At 37.4% G+C, this 17,482-nt stretch overlaps 1 protein-coding gene across 11 annotated transcripts in view; it reads left to right on the forward strand.

The window, feature by feature from the left end:
* Nucleotides 1–17,482, forward strand: part of ephb2b (eph receptor B2b) — a 258,150-nt gene that overhangs the window by 116,411 nt on the left and 124,257 nt on the right. For all 11 annotated transcript variants that reach the window (XM_073915884.1, XM_073915888.1, XM_073915881.1 and 8 more), the window contains 1 exon segment: nt 8,415–8,494. In XM_073915884.1, the coding sequence (XP_073771985.1) occupies nt 8,423–8,494 (72 nt within the window). In that variant the 5' untranslated portion in view covers nt 8,415–8,422.

The following is a 17,482-nucleotide window of genomic DNA, read 5'->3' on the forward strand; positions in this document are numbered from 1 at the left end:
GGGGTTTGATAAAGGAAAAGGGCAAGTGCAGCCTGCAATTACCATTTCGTGGTCCCCTTGTGAGGCACATTCAAAGTAAATAATTAAGCTTTTCACTGAAGAAACAGCAACCCATTTAAACAAGCTGCTAAAGAGGCGCTGGGATTGATTTGAGGGACTGGCCTAGAGACAAACACAAATTAGAGAGTAGCCAAGGACGCTTGTTTAGAGAGAGTATATCTATGTGTGTGTGTGTGTGTGTGTGCGTGCCGTCTGTCAGTGTGTGTGAGTGGAAGATAAAAAATCTCCAGTGTTTACTCCGACTTTCTGTTTTGCCATAACTCTTTTTCAACCCTTAGCAGTCTTGAATGATGTGCTAGTCGGCTGTGTAAGGACGGAGAATTACCGTAGCCCATCCACTGTTGAACCCTGGGAATTCAGAGCTACATCATTGTGTCAAGCAGTCAGGAACGCTCCGCCGACTGTGTGGTAGCATATTTCACAAGGAACCACACGCTGCCAAAATCAACCTCCCGCTTCCTCTTCCTCTGAAATACACTGATACTCTGTGTTGGCTGAGTCCACTTTTACTTCTGCCTGCCTTGCCACATCACTCCACACCTCCCTACATCCTCCTAACCCTTCTCATCATCTGACCCCTAAATTCAGCATTTAGTAGCCCAACATTAATCCCAGGATGCTTATAAATCTCTTTGAGAGAGAGCGAGACCTCTTGGTGGATATATCTAATGTGTGGCAGATTCTGTTTTGGTTCTCTCAAGCCCCCTAAAGTAACGCTAGTGGGGTTTGGGTATCTGCCACCTTCCTGGATTAAAGCTGCTCTCCAAGCACGTTCTGGGTGCCGTATGCTCTGGCATACGGACTCAATTACCATACAAAGCCATTCTGTAATGCGGTGGTTATGTGCGCTCCACCTAATTGACCCTCGTTGTGCTGAAAGATTTCTGGACGACCAGGGACACGTCAGAGTGGCGCTCACTCATCATTTCCACCACACGGGCCTCTACCCTTCAACGTGACATATGAACGTCATTATCACGTACACATGCCACTCAGATAAAATGGCTTCTCCGGTCCCTTTGCTAAATTGCAGGCGAGACCTAGTGTTACATTTATCCTGCATTAATTACCTCTTCTGCGGTTTCTTGTCACATATGCAGAAGTGTTCCAATAGCTAAACTCTACCCCTTCCATGCCCATTCGAAAGCATTCCCATCTAGCTTTCATTTTTCAGGTGTCTCTGAGAGAGCAGCGTGAGGTTACATGCCCGTAAGTAACAAATGGTTGTATCTTAGAGATGTACTTCTCTAATCTGTGCATGAGCATGTGCCTGGAGCTACAGGCCTGTTTCTGTGCCAGGAAGACGGAGAGAACTGCTGCTGCTAATGAGAAAACATTTTGATATCAAAGGATTTGCAAATTTTACATCGCGTTTCACTCTTTGAGACAAACTGACAAAGAGGGCGGTTGCAGTTAATCATGGTGCAATGGACTAAGCTTAACCAATAGCCATTTGTTTGTGTGTCCTAACAGGATAACGAGGCACATTGGGAATCATTATGGTATTGGTGTTTGGTCCTGTTTGTCAATATTAGTGAACTTACAATGAGAAGTACTTTCCTAGAACTTTAGTGGTGTATTAGTTTTGGTTAATAATGTTGTAATTAATGGTGTCATGGTAGCTCATTGGTTAGCACTGTCGCCTCACAGAGAGGTTTTTTCTGGGTGCTCCGGTTTCCCCTACAGTCCAAAGACATACGCTATACAGTAGGTGAATTGGATGAGCTAAATTGGCCATAGTGAGAGAATGTATGGGCGTTTCCCAATACTGGGTTGTGGCTGAAAGGGAATAGTTACCGGAATAGTTAGTGGTTCATTCAGCTGTGGCAACCTCTAAAAAATCTGAGATTAAGCCGAAGAAAAAATGAATGAATGAATGAAATTAACTTGACTACTACATTGTTAGGCAATTATTCTTCTTAAATTTTCTGTTGTATTTTCTGATGTTTTTTTATTTATTTAATTTTTTTAACAATGAACAACAGTGTAGACACTATTATTTAAAAAATGATTGGTCAATAAATTACTTATGCTCACCAACAATATAACAGCAACATTGCAGTAATATTGTACATTTTTAAATTTTAAATGATATTGGAAAGTGCATTAGATAATTTTTAGCAGACATCCAAGTCTTCTATGTAAGTGGTCCTCATCCACCGGTCCGTGGTCCAGTTAGTACCGGGCCGCACAAGACACTCATTAATTATTTATGATTTATTTATTATCTGAAACAATCATCTTCATATTTATTATCTAAACCATCTATTATTTCGAAAAGTCTTTTATTTTGAAAAATGACCATTTTCTCTTGATTACATCTTGGTCACTTGAGCACCCAAATTTAACCCACAAGCAGCTAAATGAGTAAGAAATGAAAAGTCTTTGGAAAGTTTCTTTGCGAAGGGAAAAAGGCTCAGGGCATAGAACTTATTTGTCAACAAATCAGGTGAATTCACCATGTCTGTGCAAGAAGATCAACTGATGAAATCCTAAGTGACGACGGCCTTTTAGAGACTGTTCACATATCGCATCTTTTCTAGAGTTTGCACAAGTTTCTTGTTTCCAATGGAGATTCGCTTATGAACACAGAACAGTGATGCGCAGAACAGATGCGCCAAGTTTAATGAATGTTGTGAGCGCTCCGCTAGTCACGTGACAAGAATTGAGCGATCAGCTTCACAAGATTAATTATCCCAGACAAACACAGAACACCAAAACACTGCAGTGCTTTTTATTTTTTTTAATAAACAAAACTTGTATCAGAGTGACAGCAATGTATCTTGTCTTCCTTGTTTGAAATCATCTGCTGCCCTTTGATAATTGCTTTTATGCAAACTGTGATACTTTTTTTTGAAAATGAAGATTTTTTCTTTCAATTGTTTCCATTATCCAATTATAATACTTTGTAATGCATATCTGTATGCATAATTCATCCTTCCAAGATTAATAAACACAGGTAAACATTTTACAGTATTTTAAAGTCATTATTATCTAATTGTGCCTCAATATAAAGGGTTACTATTGCTCCTCCATTCTGGTTGTGAGTCACTGATGTGATTCTTGGCCTATTTGGAAGCCAGTACTCGTTTGAAGCACCGCCATGTGCTATCCAAGGGTGAGGGGAGGTTTGTTAGGCATTCTCTGCCAAAACATTTCAGTCAGTCTCTCCACATCCACCTCTGCAACTTTTACAATAAAGATACCATAGACTTCTGTCATAACTAGCCCACCCACCACCCACATAATTGAGTCAGATTCAGTCCAGCCGGTTTCTCCGGAAGGATCCTCCAGAGAGAATATAAAATCAGCGGCAGACATACACCAGTATTAGAGATATCAGAAAATTTATTTTATATGAGATTTTTTAGGAAATGGATTTATCATTTAAAGACTTTCCATCTATCATTCCAAGTTGACATTTGTTGATGCAGATTTGGAAACAAGCCCAGAATCAAGGTCACTGAATGCATATCTATGACTGTGTGAAGTAGGTACACAGTGCCCAAGAGAGAGAGTGTGTGTGGCATTTTGTGGTCTGCTGCTCAAACCCTAATCGCCTCCCCAAATAAACAGACCCTCCTGTTAATGATGCGTGTAGCCATTTTACACGGCAGCGTTCCCCAAATAACTTTCCGCAGCCTTTTTTAAAGTAGCAATTTTAACAGGTGCCATTTTTTTCTGGCTCAGGAGCATAGCTGCTGACCAATCAATTTTCCTGACGGTAATCCCTGGTCTGAACGGATCCTGTTTCCTATCAATTACCGTGGACTGGTGTTCAGAGGCTCCTTTTGTTTACAGCCTTGCATTGAACAGCTGGCCTATTTAACCTTCAGATGAAATGCCACGGTGCCCTAATACTAGGAAAACAAGGGCTTGGGTTATCAATACATATCGCTGGATTTGGTTAAATGACTCTTTTTGAACATTTGAACATCTACACATAGACAACACCTGTATACTATATAACTGCAGGTTAACTATGTTTCTATATAATTACTTAACTGTTAAAAGCTATTAGTAATTTGTTACTAGTTAATTAAAGGTTATGGTAACTACAAAAATTACACAAAATTATGGTGGATGACTCTAGAAAAACCTTTTATTTGACAAAAAAAAAGTCATCACTGAGTACACTTTGGACACCAATATGCTTACTTGGACAACCAAAAATACAATATTTTTGATTACTTTATTCCGACTAAAGTCATCATAACTTTAACTTTTGTGATTCTGATTGTATGTGCACCATTTGTAAAACTGCTTTGAAACAATCATTCTTGTGAAAAACAGTATACAAATTAACTTCAATTAAATTGATTTAGACTCTCAATATTATCTGCACAATCGATGAACAAAATGTACACTTTTTCTTGTGTAAAATGATCACAGAATTTTAGATTTTGCTCTTGTAAACTTCACACAAAACTAGTTTTTGATTTAAACACATTTTTTTATTATTATAAATCTGTTTTTTTAAATAAATGTCACTCTAATTTAATAGTAATATTATTTAAAGTTGGGCAATGTTGACCAATTTGGCATCGACGATGTCTAATGTGAAACATTGTGATGGACAATGGCATCATCGTCGTAGGTGGCGGTGAATTAATTATGAATAAGTAATAAATTCATAACGAATTAATTTATTTGTAGTCTATCGTGTCAACTTCCTGACCCGCTTGGTCTTTGTTTTACCCTTAACTAGGCCCAGACAGAATCTGCTGGCAGCGGTACAGTGTAGAAGGGGGGGTTTTCAGAAATGCAAAGTGAAACGCCATTGCCGATGTGGATCGTATTTGTTTTAAAATGCCATTTTAAAACTAAGACATATTAGTGTAAACAGGGCCTGAGTGTGTATTTTTGGGAGTGGGTTGCTGCTGCAATGGGGGCTGGGTGGAGGATCGCAATTCAGGCTCAGCATTGTGATGCCTATCGACCATCGCCGATGGACGACGACATAGTCTATCAACCCAAACCTAAAATTATTCACATATATATATATATATATATATATATATATATATATATATATATATATATATATATATATATATATATATATATATATATATATATTGTAATAGATTTGTTTAGTAGGCATTACAATACTGGTATACTAAAATACTAGGCTACTGGCAGGATACATTCCACACATTTCCATACATTTCTGATTACAATTTAAGTAAAATGTTTTTTTTAACCTCCTCAACACTTTACATTTGACATAGTGCAACTTATTGTCAGGTGCAATTCATTTTCTGGAAAATATTAGCTTTCATTTTGTACCACAAACTCAGGTGAAGCATATAGCAAAAGCTGAAGTATGAGCATGTGTTGAACCCCAACACACTACAAGGGGATTTCTCAGTAAGCTGTTAGAAAGTTCCTCCTTCCATTACGTTTTTACCTTAGGGAAATGCACAGCTCCCAAAAAAATCATTCCTGTTGAAAAGCTTAAACTCACGTGTTCTCCCGGGTCTTACAATGGCTGAGATATGACTGTGCTGAGCCCTCCAATGACTCAAGCTTATTCATGAGCCCAGGTTGGAATGTGTTGTCACCTCCAGACGTGGTGCGAGCATAAACACATTCAATCCTCATGGTGCCATATCCACCATTCTCTTCAAAAAGTCTACAAGAGAGTCCCGTGGAGCCACCAGACCTCTTTGGTTTACCTCGTCACAAAGGATGAAGAGCTCGAAGCAAGGCGTAGCGGTGAAGTACGGCTGTAACTGCAGGGAGTTGTAAATCTCTAGCTTGGCTCTGCGCACGCCGCGGCCTCTGGTTGGGGGGGTTATCCATCGCACGGTAGAGGACAGGCACTGCATCACTCTTCCAGACTGCGAAAAGCAGGAGCTTATAAAGCACAGGAGCTTATGAAAGGGAAAGTATGTTTGCCTCACCGCTAGCAAACCCACTCTTGGTGCTTTATGAAGGAGCACATGCCCATAAGTACTCTGCATGAGATTAGACAATTCGCTTTGCCACTTTTTCAATTCCATTGTTTATTATGGTCTATAATTGCATTTTGATTTTACCTCTGTGTACCTTCAAAAGCAGATCTTCAGTTTTGGATGATATGGGTGGACGTACAAGCTACAAAATTTTAGGCTTAGTGATAATCAAACGTAATTTAGCCTGGATTTGTGTTCCTAAGTGATGGAATATGTCCTTTTTAAATAAATTGGATACACGTGTAGTTTATTCGTTGAACGCTTTGGTTTTTCCTGGAAAAGAATTCTGAGGGAATCTGAGGTAAAGAGACAGGCCCGAAATGCTGCATTCCTCTGCATAGCCCCAAACAGTACGCATACTGTTTTCCTTCAAAATCGCTGTCGTTTTTTTTTTTCAAGGTCTCGTCTTAATTGCAACCAGCATTCGAAAGCACATTTCAAATGATCAAATAGCCTAATGCAAGATTAATGAAAATTCTGTAAATGAATAAGTATTTCCAATAGCTAAGACTAGTAATTATGTTGGCCTCAAGCTGAGCCTCTGAAAGACGTTTTGTACTCCGATGCTTGTAAAAGGAAGTCAAAACAGCTGCATTCGACTGTGATAAAACCCGAACTTCCTCTGTTTCTATCAAGCTCCTTCGTCTAATTCTTTTCAAAAGTTCAACAACTTAGTTCTACTCTAATTACTAGAGGAAATTAATTAAGCCATCAATGTGATAGCACTGGATATTCGCATGGGATGACTGACGGCCAATCTGAACCGAGAACTATCATCCCCGTGCCTCTGAGGACCCCAGACGGCAAAACGTGTTCTCTTTGACCCCAATTACTTGAGATGTTCTTTAACACCAACTAATCAGCAGAAGTAGAGTAACTGGCCTCCAGTAACTCTCACTTTTTTGTTTTTTAACCTAGAAGTCTGAAGAATGAGTGGGTGGAAGCCTGGCTAATCTTGTTGTGTAAAGGTCTGCCCTGATATTGAACAGCTGGAGTAATTGAAGTTAATTGTTAATAAGTTGGTTTTTCTGGATCAAATGGCCATCTTTCATCAGATTATAACTCCTCGCCTTTCAGTGGCACTTACCGTACATCCACAGTTTCTTTACTGCGCAAGCATGCATAAAATCCATGTCCCTGTATTTCTACAAACTGTAGAATATTAATGTTTAATCAAGGAAAGAAGAAGAATGCATGAATCTTTGATGCAAATGTACGGCTATTTGTGGAGCTTTTTGAGTGATTGCTGATGCCGAAGCCATTATATCCTTGCTGAATGTAGATAAGAGAGAGGGCTGCACCTGTTTAGTGATTTTATAGCTGCCTTTTTCAACGTCACCTTTTTTAGATTTGATTAAGTGTGTGGATTCCACATTGAAGGCAAGCGCAGTTTACAAATGTTAATCCACCAAAATATGGGAAGGCAGCCGAAGAACAGATTTGTTTGAAACTCAAAAGGTATGTTTTAAATTAGCACACAGCGCAAGCCAGCCAAATTAAAATTCACTTGCCTCTTTTGGCATGAAAATACAGACTTTTTAAGCAGTTTCTCATTTAGCACACCCATAAATGGCAACCCAAACTAATATGAGAAATCAGTCTGCACACAAATTTAGTTTCTCCCTTGGGTAGATATGGCTGGAACGATGCAGTGTGCATTTTTGTGGATATTCACATTCGCCTGCTGAGATGTAGGAAAGTCTGTGAAAGATTAGCCTTTCCCAGTATCAATATGGTGCCATATGATTATTGAAAGTGTCTCTAGTGGTTATCTCATCGCTGTTCAACTGCTAACCTACATCCTGTACCCCAGTGTAACCTCTGCAGCGCCGGAGCCAGATAGTGGGCTGTTGTCTTTAAAATATCTTGGCTCAGTTACACAGCGGGGAAAGCAGAACCCACCGTTTCCTGCCCCCTTTCTTGATTTTAAAGCATTTTTTATCTTTTGCTACTGGAGACGGCTGTAATATTGAAACAGATTTAAGGCTGATTCGTGTCAAACGTGTTGATAGTGTTTTATGGAGCAGTTGGTTAAGTGGTATCACAAGCCTCGATAAATGTCTGGATAAAGAATGATGTCGATGCATGAAAATGTATGAAATATTCATAGCTTATTATACTTCCACAGCATTTCCTAAGGCAAAGACTTGGGATAAAAAGCTGTAAATTTGAGGTTCATGTCAGATTCTGTTTCTTTCTGGGGTTTATTTGTAATTTAGGAACCTCTCGGAAATGCTGAGACAACATTAGCAAATTCCATAACTCTGTTTATTGAAGATAAATGATAGATAGCAGGAAGCTTCGTCTCATATCTGTGAATGAACTCAGAGGATTTGAACAGTGTACAAAGCACGACCTGGATGTTTAACCTTTTTATGTTTCCTCCTGTTTCCACAGAAATTTTGATGGACTCCACCACAGCGACCGCAGAGCTTGGCTGGACAGTATATCCAGTGTCGGGAACAAGTGACAGCAGTGTAAGTTCTCCTAATGTCTCTTTATTTTAGCAGATGTCTACTAGAGTTCTAATTCGGTTAGTCTTTATTCTGCAATTCATTGAGGTTCCACTAAATGATGCATTAATGCTACTTACTATAATGACTGTGACAGAAACTGGATATGAATCCTTACAGTAATAGTGACACAAAACCTAGGGCTGCGTCTGAAACCGCCTACTACTCAGTAGGTACTGCATTTGAATTTAAATGTACTACTCGACCATTAGAAAGTTATGTTCTATGCAGAATGAATGTGAGCAGTATGATAACGTAACCTTAACCGCATGAGTTGCGTCGCTTCACTCCCATTCATGAATTCTCTTGTGGGACATCATAGGACAGCGCAGCGTGCATCCGATGCACAATTCAGAATCTCGCTGATAGTAGTAAGTCATCCGGGTACTTTTTGCATACTGTTTTTTGAATTCTATGAATTCGGACCTACTTCTCGGCTTGCATACTGTTTCTAGCAAACTACATACTGTAGTATGGAAGAATGCGATTTTGGGCGCAGCCTAAGTTTTAACTAGGGCCACACAATATATAGTTTCAGCATGGATATCGCAGTGTGAACTTTTACAATCATCACATGGCAGGGTGCAATGTTTAGACTGAATCAGTTTAACATTTGGATGGGTTTTTGGGTGACTATAAGAATTTTAAAAGCATTCAGGCATAAGAAATTGTACCATTTTTAACTTTCCATATGTAATTAATTGTTAGTTTTATTGAATTATTTATAAAGCAAAGACTATGCAGTATTATTTTACATGGTTTCCACTACATTCATACTTCCATGGTGGGGCACCACACTAAAATTCATCTTGCCACGGCAACATTACAGTTTCTCATTCAAAACGTTTAGTTGTTGCTTTTTTTTTTTTTTTTTAATAGCGGGTTATAATCGCACCACAACATATTAAAAAATGAATTATAGCAAAGCGAACTTTTCTGTAATTTTAGTAGTGCTGTGCGTTATTTTTTTAACCCTTTAAGGTGACTGACTGACTGACTGTCTGACTGACTGACTGACAGGGCTGCATGATGCGTGAGTCTAGCAAACATGACGTAGCTTTCAGTTATAATGAACACAGTTTCCATAATTATACTTTATTTTTAGATAAAGGTCTGTGGCTCTGCATACAGTGACTTTATCTTGCTGGAGTTTATGGCCGTTTCACTTGTGTAAGGATGCTTCAATCATTCTGTAAGTCAATTAGAGACATTCATAAATATTCCTAGCAAATATAATACATTTTGGAGACATACTTGTTATATAAACACACACTAAATCACACTTCATCAGCGTTTATTTGAGAGCGCAGAAGAAAATCTGCAATTAAGGAGATTTTGAAGATGTGCAAGAAGTTTTGTGCACGAACAGAGGAAATCAGCACTCAAAACAAGAGATTCGCCTGCTAGTATTACATGAATGTGATCTCGACTTGTAATACTGTGTTTATGACATTTATCATTAAAATAACGCCATAGGTAGTTTGAAGATCAGTGTAAAATGTCTGCCATTACAGCTAGAAAAAAAATCCTATAGGAAACTGTTTTACAGTTGATTAATCAATTACTGTCTACCTGAATACTGTTAAAAAAATAAAACACTTTTTTATTTAAATTGTTCTTATTTATGCTTGTGGATTGTTTATTATATTTTATGCACATGCACTTCCCTACAGAACCATACCAATCAATCTAAAATTAGTTCCAGATAGAGATATTGTAGTCATCTGGCGAAATTGTATTCATATTGCAATATACTGTGTATCGCAGAAAAACTAAATATTGTTATGTCCGATTTTTCCAATATCGTGCAGCCCTAGTTTTATCCATCTTGGCTCACGCCTGCTCAGCACCCATTGGTCAGGAAGTAATTAATAGTTTCCTTCTCGACACCAGGATCTATGTTCTCTCGAATAGATCAGAGTCAGAAAAATATATTCCTAAATAATTCTCTGGTGTATTTCTGCAAAAACTACTCCCTATTTCATTCAATTATTTATGCTTCTGTGTCTATTTGGGGATGGTTTAAATTATACCATTTTGTGTGTCTGGAAGTAGTAAAATAAAAATGGAAAACTGTGAGAGACTAGAAAAAACTGGAGGAAGAAAATAGGATAGAAGGCTGACATTGTGGTTGGGAAACTTCAAAGTTCTTCAGAAATAATTTTGCTCACCATCTTCTCGTCAAACCTGAGGGCACACAGCTTTTTTCTTCTTCTTCTTTCTTTTCCCTGTACTGATTGGAGCAATCAATATAAAAGAACAAAGAGGTCCGGTGTCTCCGGGTCTGAGGCTCTGGATTCAATCTGCACCGAATAAGATTCACCTCTCCTTTTCCTCTATAACAAAAGAAAAGAGGATTGCACATGCTTTGCGTCACCACATCTTTTTCATCTTTGAAGGTTTAACAAAACAACTGCGAGCGTGGAATTATTTCAATACCACAGTTAATAGCCACACATCAGGCAGAATGTCTTCACCCCTGTGTGTCAATTTGAAAAAAGGGTTGCAAACAGGTACAGAAACGTCTGTCAGAAAACATAATAAAAGTTTTATATTTTTAGACTTTCACTGATATAGATTTTATTGCCAGTATCAGCCCTGATGATAACTACATGTATTCATTCTAATATCTTAAACATTTATTACTTTTTTTATACACGATTTTAATACAACTTTTTAAATTGAAAATAAATTAAATTTATGATCGTCCATATACTAAAGGCTGTACACATTTTCTTTCTTATTTTTGATTGATTACTACTCTCTTTGATAAGTAAGAGATCAGAAAAAATATGATGCACTATTATTATTATTATTATTTTTATTTTTTCAATTAAAAAAAGCAAAGGTGCATATGTACAGTACACACATTAAACTTTCACAGTAAATGTATGTGAAACGAACAAACACACCCATATGTTTATACTTGAATAGTTTGTTCAAAGACAAAAAATAGAAATACCTGAAAAAACAGCAAAAATAAAAAAGATTTTTTACGTTTTTAGCTGTTAAAATTAAACGGTATCTTTCAAACAACAATTTAAAACCCATCTTTTGCAAGAGCACATGAACAAAACCAAATGAATAATGATGAATAAAACCAAAACCCCTTTTCTCTCTACCATCTCATAACACACCAACCCAAAATACTATAAACTGTGAGTGTGCCTCACACAGGTGAGTGGGCTTAACAAACCACCTGTAGAAAACACTCATTAATCTTTCTGAAACAATAACAGACTCAAACACTGTACTAGAGGTCTGCATGATGTGAAACCCACATTTGGCAAGTCTGATGTATGGGAGTTTTTTCATGCATCATGGCCAACGATTTTGTTCTTTTCTTTATAATTTTAAGTGACAGATTTCTTTTTGTTGTACATCAATTTTTATTTATTTATTTTTGCAACACATTTTCCATGTTGACAGATAAAAGTTAAAAGCATCTTGACAAGATGAATACAAATAAATAAATTTTGTTATCTCTCTCTCTTTTGGTAGTAGCCTACCCAATTTAAATGTAAGATTTTATAAACCAGATCTAAAATTAGCTGGAATGGTCGGGTCAGGTAGAAAATTATTCTAAGCGGGTAGCGGTTGAACAAAGACTGAATATAAAGCAAGAACGGTCAGGTGCAAAAAAAAACCTTGGGGGAGTGGGACTAAAAAACAGTCCCGTGCAGACCTCTAAACTGTACATTTATGAAGTTTGCTTGACACAGGTGAATGGGCTTGACAAACCACCTGTAGAAACACTTTTCTCTCTCTCACTAAATTCTCTGAGCACAAGCAAGTTACTTTGTATAACTAACACTTCGCGTGTGTATTGACTCTTGTTGAATTGCTGAATGTCTTCTCAATGTAAGTCTTCTCAATGACTAAATGTAAAATTCTAAAGTCTTTCCAACAAAATGTAGGCCTGTTAACAAAGAACTATTGCATTACATATTGCAGTTTTAATAGTTTTCAGAAAATGGTATTATAAAAGTCATGAGGTGAACATTTTATGTTCTTGCTTTCACAGAATCTGACATGAAAAATACATAAATGTCCATAATGATGCACAATGATTAATTTATATGAAACAATCCATTGTTCAGTTGTGAAAAGTACTCTCTGTTTTGACACGATCAGAAATGTAGACATTTAAAACAGCTCAGAGGAAATGGACTCTTCATCGAGGAATGCTGGATATCAAGTCTAACTTTCCTTCGGATTCATTTTCAGTTACTTTGCTGTCTAACACTGCATATTTTCAAAACAGAATATACGTTTTCTAAAGCAATTGAGATAAAGAGAGTAGTCTCAAAGACATAGCATACTCTGAGTCATGGAGCAGTGGTCTCCCGCAGCAGCACTAAACAGGTGGGTTTCTGTGAACCTTATAGAGAGAAAGGCTTTAAGTTATTGTCTTACACCCCTGCAGAGCCTTGTGGGCTTAACTAAAGTATCAGTGTCAGTCAAAATATAGAGCACTCCATCAACAGTTGGCTTTCCTGCCACTGAATAGCTTTGCAAAACAAACCCCTGTTGCTGAACTGTCAAAAAGAAAAAATCCAGATGTGGTTCGTTCATTCATTCATTCATTCATTCATTCATTCATTCATTCATTCATTCATTCATTCATTCATTCGTTCACTCGAAATTAAGTCCTACATTTATTTTAAACACCTTAATGTATATCCAGCTGGAATATACTGTATAGAACAGTGTAATTATGGCAGTTAACACCTACATTAAAGAGAGATTTATGGTAACTCTTCATGACAGCCAGGTGTGAGGAACACATTATTCATGTGCTTTTCTGTTATTATTTTTTACTGTAATTGTTACTCCACATCTATGCAAAAAAACTTGTTTCTCTCTGAATTTATTTTTTATTATTTTTCAAATATTTTCCTAATAATGTTTAACAGAGCAAGGAATTGTTCACAGTATTTTCAATAATATTTTTTCCTCTGTATAACTTTTTATTTGTTTTATTTCGGTGGGAGTATTAAAATACTATTTAATTTTTTAATAATCATTTTAAGGTCAATATTATTAGCCCTCATTAGCTTTATTTTTGATAGAACAAAACTATCATTATATAATGACTTGCCTAATTATTCTAACTTGCCTAATTAACCTAGTTAAGCCTTTAAATGTCACTTGAAGCTCAATACTAGTATCTTGAAAAATATTTAGTAAAATATTATGTATTGTCATCATGGCAAAGATAAAACAAAAAATCAGTTGTTAGAAATTCGTTATTAAAACTATTATGTTTAGAAATGTGTTGAAAAATTGTCTTTCCAATAAACAGAAATTGGGACAAAAAAATTAACACAGGCTCATTGTGAACACGTACCCCCGTATACATTTTCTTAAGAACGTGAATTATGTAGCCAGAGCTACATAAGGCTGCATTTAGTCTTTAAAACTAACGGTATTGGGTGGTATGAGGGCACCTATGGCTTATGTTTCTTTTCGCACTAGCAGCTGACCACTGACCTTAGTGTGGATCTTTTCTGCTGCTACCAGTTTGTCCAGTGGCTCACCACGTACGCTGATAGACTTGAGACGCAGAGAGGAATTGACTGTGACGATGGGGTTTAAGTCTGGTGAAGAACAGTTCTAGAAAGCAGGTAAATAAAAAACAAAAGGCAAAAAATAAAATATAGGTATTGGTCAATTGGTCAGTCAGTCAGTCGACAGTGGCCTCTGGTGGATTCAAGTGAGAACAGCATGCGCAAATGGCACTTGTGAAAGAAATATGAGTTCTGAAAAAGCAGACACAGTGGTCTCTGGTGGACTCACAAATACAAAAACTGCAAAAAATGTACCTCCTTGAACTTATTTTGCACTCTCCAGAAATGTATACTGGAGTACGAATCCATATTGAACCTGGGTTGGAAAAAAAATTGGTCTGTTAGAATGTTGGCTTACAGTGTAGCATTGAAGCAGCGTGTAAACCTTTTATTTGAGCAGCTGCACAGAATCAGGTTCTTCACAATAACAATGTTCACTCTGAAAACAAACAGAAGGTAAGTGGCAGAGAAAAATGTCTGGTTGGAGAGCACTTTTAAGAAGCACTGTGTGAACCTCTTGATTCATTCTGATAACCTCACAATTTAAATCAAGAAAGAGCTTGACTTATTTTCATGTTTCTCAAGGGCACTTAATAAATGATTATTTTACCACACACAAAAAAGACTGTTTTAACTTATTGAGCACTTGGAGCATTTTATGTAAAGACCGGTGGGATGTAAACATTTTTTTTAATATGTCTTATTTTTAATTCATAACTGCTGTGGTGTGTGCAGTCTGTGCGCATCCTCACGGGGCTGCAAATTAAGTCATTACCACTGCAGAGCACAGCGTTGCAGGAGACGTTACAAATGTGTATAAATGCCACCATGTTCAAACCCAGATTTGGTCATGCATCTGGACTTGTTGCGCACTGATGCAGAACATGAAAATAAGCCAGTACATTTGTGTAACTAATGGGCGTGATGGTGTGGATCCCCACTAGACTGCCTCAAGGTTCAGATTAAAACAGCGTCATTAATCAACTGAGCATCCTCATGTGCTGCTGCTGTCTGTTTTGTAATAATGAACAATGAAATAAAATGTCATAAATGGGGATTTTCTAACAAATGTTAACCAATGGTGCTCCTTAAATTATGGTCAAATTATTGTTATTTTGTTACATTTAAATAAATTTACTCATATAAATTCCTCATATATGTACTCATATAAATATTTAAAATATACAGTGCATATACAATCATCATACCCCTTACTTTATTTATCAAATTGCCTGAAATCAAACCACAATTCAAATAACTTTTTAAAATTTTTTTAAAGAAATTAAAACAAATAAAGTCTTACATCTCAAACCGATGAATGAAAAACACTTAGTTCTTCAAACTAATGAAAAAAAAGCAATTTGAATAACAACTATGCCTTTCTAAAATTTTATCCCAAAGGCTTTTTGAAAGTGCTTTCCCAACCATGATGAATTCTTTGCAGTACCATGCACTATTAACAGTGAATCCTTCAAGAAACTGTAGTATAAAGTGGCACAATTGAAGTTGATTGCTTGCACTTTATAATTTATAATGTTTTACTCTTAAGACTCATTTATACTTCTGCGTCAAACGCCGGCGTATGCTACGGCGCTGACGCATAGCCCTTCGCCGTGGCCGAGGCCGTCACTGACATGCACCTCTCAAAAAATGTAACTACACGTCGCAAGGACGCGTAGCGTAAGCTCTGTGATTGGTCGGCTTGGTAGCGCTGACGAGTCTGGGCAGGACCGAGGGCTGCGCAATTGTTTACAAGTGTGGAGTCCCGTAAAGGAGCTCCGGATGGAAAGTTTTGTTTTGTGTTTACCCCATAGTTAAAGTTGTTGCACGTCCGCCGGTTCCTGCCTCAAAATGAGCGAGTTTGAGCCACTTGTACATTCCGAAAGTGTTCAGGAAAAGCAAAAAAACAGCAAAGAAACTCGACACAGAGGAACATTTACACCTCACTGCCAACTAGCGTTTCGGAAGTGTTAATGCAGACCGACAGAGACAGCGCGCAGAAGTATAAATGCACAGCCACGCGCGTTGCATGCGCCGTGGGTTACGCCGGTCACCTGACGCAGAAGTATAAATCAGGCTTTAGTGGCTGATCGCTTTACTAAACTAGGCATATAATTGATTCATTTTGATTAATCCTTTGGAGTGAAGTTTATTTATGAGCTAACTTTGACAGAGTCACATGCCTATGATTGACCATGGCTGGTCCCGCATCACATCATTTACCAACCAGATGAATCCTAATACACTATCAATAACCAGTTTCTTACCTCAGCTATCTTCTCCTCCCTTTTTCTAGATAGGGCAGCCGACAACTCAGTGGTTAGCACTGTTGCCGCACAGCAAGAAGGTCAGTGGTTCAAATCCTTACCAGGCCAGTCAACGTTTCATTTTACATTTCTATAGTTTACATGTTCTCCCCGTACTCGCGTGGGTTTTCCCCATGTTCTCCGGTTTCCCCCCACAGTCTAAAGACATGCGACATAAGTGAATTGACTAAACCAAATTGGCACAGTGGATGAACTCTTGGTCAGGCTTCTATTTATGCCTTTCAGTCAGCAGTTTATCTCTCCATAGCAAACTTAATAATCTGTCATTGGCCCTAACTAAACCAGGGGAGTTCTCGAGACCTAGAATCCCCTCTGGCTCTTTAAACGGGATCTTCTGAGCTCAGGGCTCTTTCACGGGACAGCGTGCCAAACACGCCTTGTTATGAATCTCAACTAATCAAAATTAATCTAAAGTGTGAACTCTTAATGTATTTAAATTATATTTTTACATTAATGGTGAGGATTATAATGAAAGTTCTTTTTCCCAGGGCATAATGTGAGAAAAGGTATAGGGTACTAAATAATGTTTACTATGTTACTAAATTTTATTTAAGAAGAAGTCAAAACAGAGCAATACAAGATATAGAAGTTCAGTTTAATGAAAATGCACATAAATACTATTTTTAAATTCCACATGACCAAATACCAAATACCAAAAATTTCAAACCAATCTGATGACGTAAAAAACACATTATGTCTTTGTCCAAACTAATCAAACAGCGACCAAGGGGGTAAGGGATTAGTCAAACAAAATCTTAAAATATACATTTTAAACCTCTAACATGGTATTCTGTGATAGTTCTATTTAATTTATCTTTAGAATTGTTGCATTTTTTTTTTTTTACAATAGTTTCATTTACAGTAGTTTCAATACTTTTCATTTCAGTAAATCATCACTAACATAAACCCAGTTTTCACTAACACAAACCTATTAGAGCCACCTTAAATCATTGGCTTCAAGAACTCAGTCTGGTCTATAAAACAGCATTGTATCATTTTCCTCCTCAGGCTACCAAATCATGCGGTCAAATGTCAAAACCGAAACAAGCAGTCCT

This window comes from Danio rerio, chromosome 11 (genome assembly GCF_049306965.1).
Source record: "Danio rerio strain Tuebingen ecotype United States chromosome 11, GRCz12tu, whole genome shotgun sequence".
In the NCBI taxonomy this organism is placed as follows: Eukaryota; Metazoa; Chordata; class Actinopteri; order Cypriniformes; family Danionidae; genus Danio; species Danio rerio.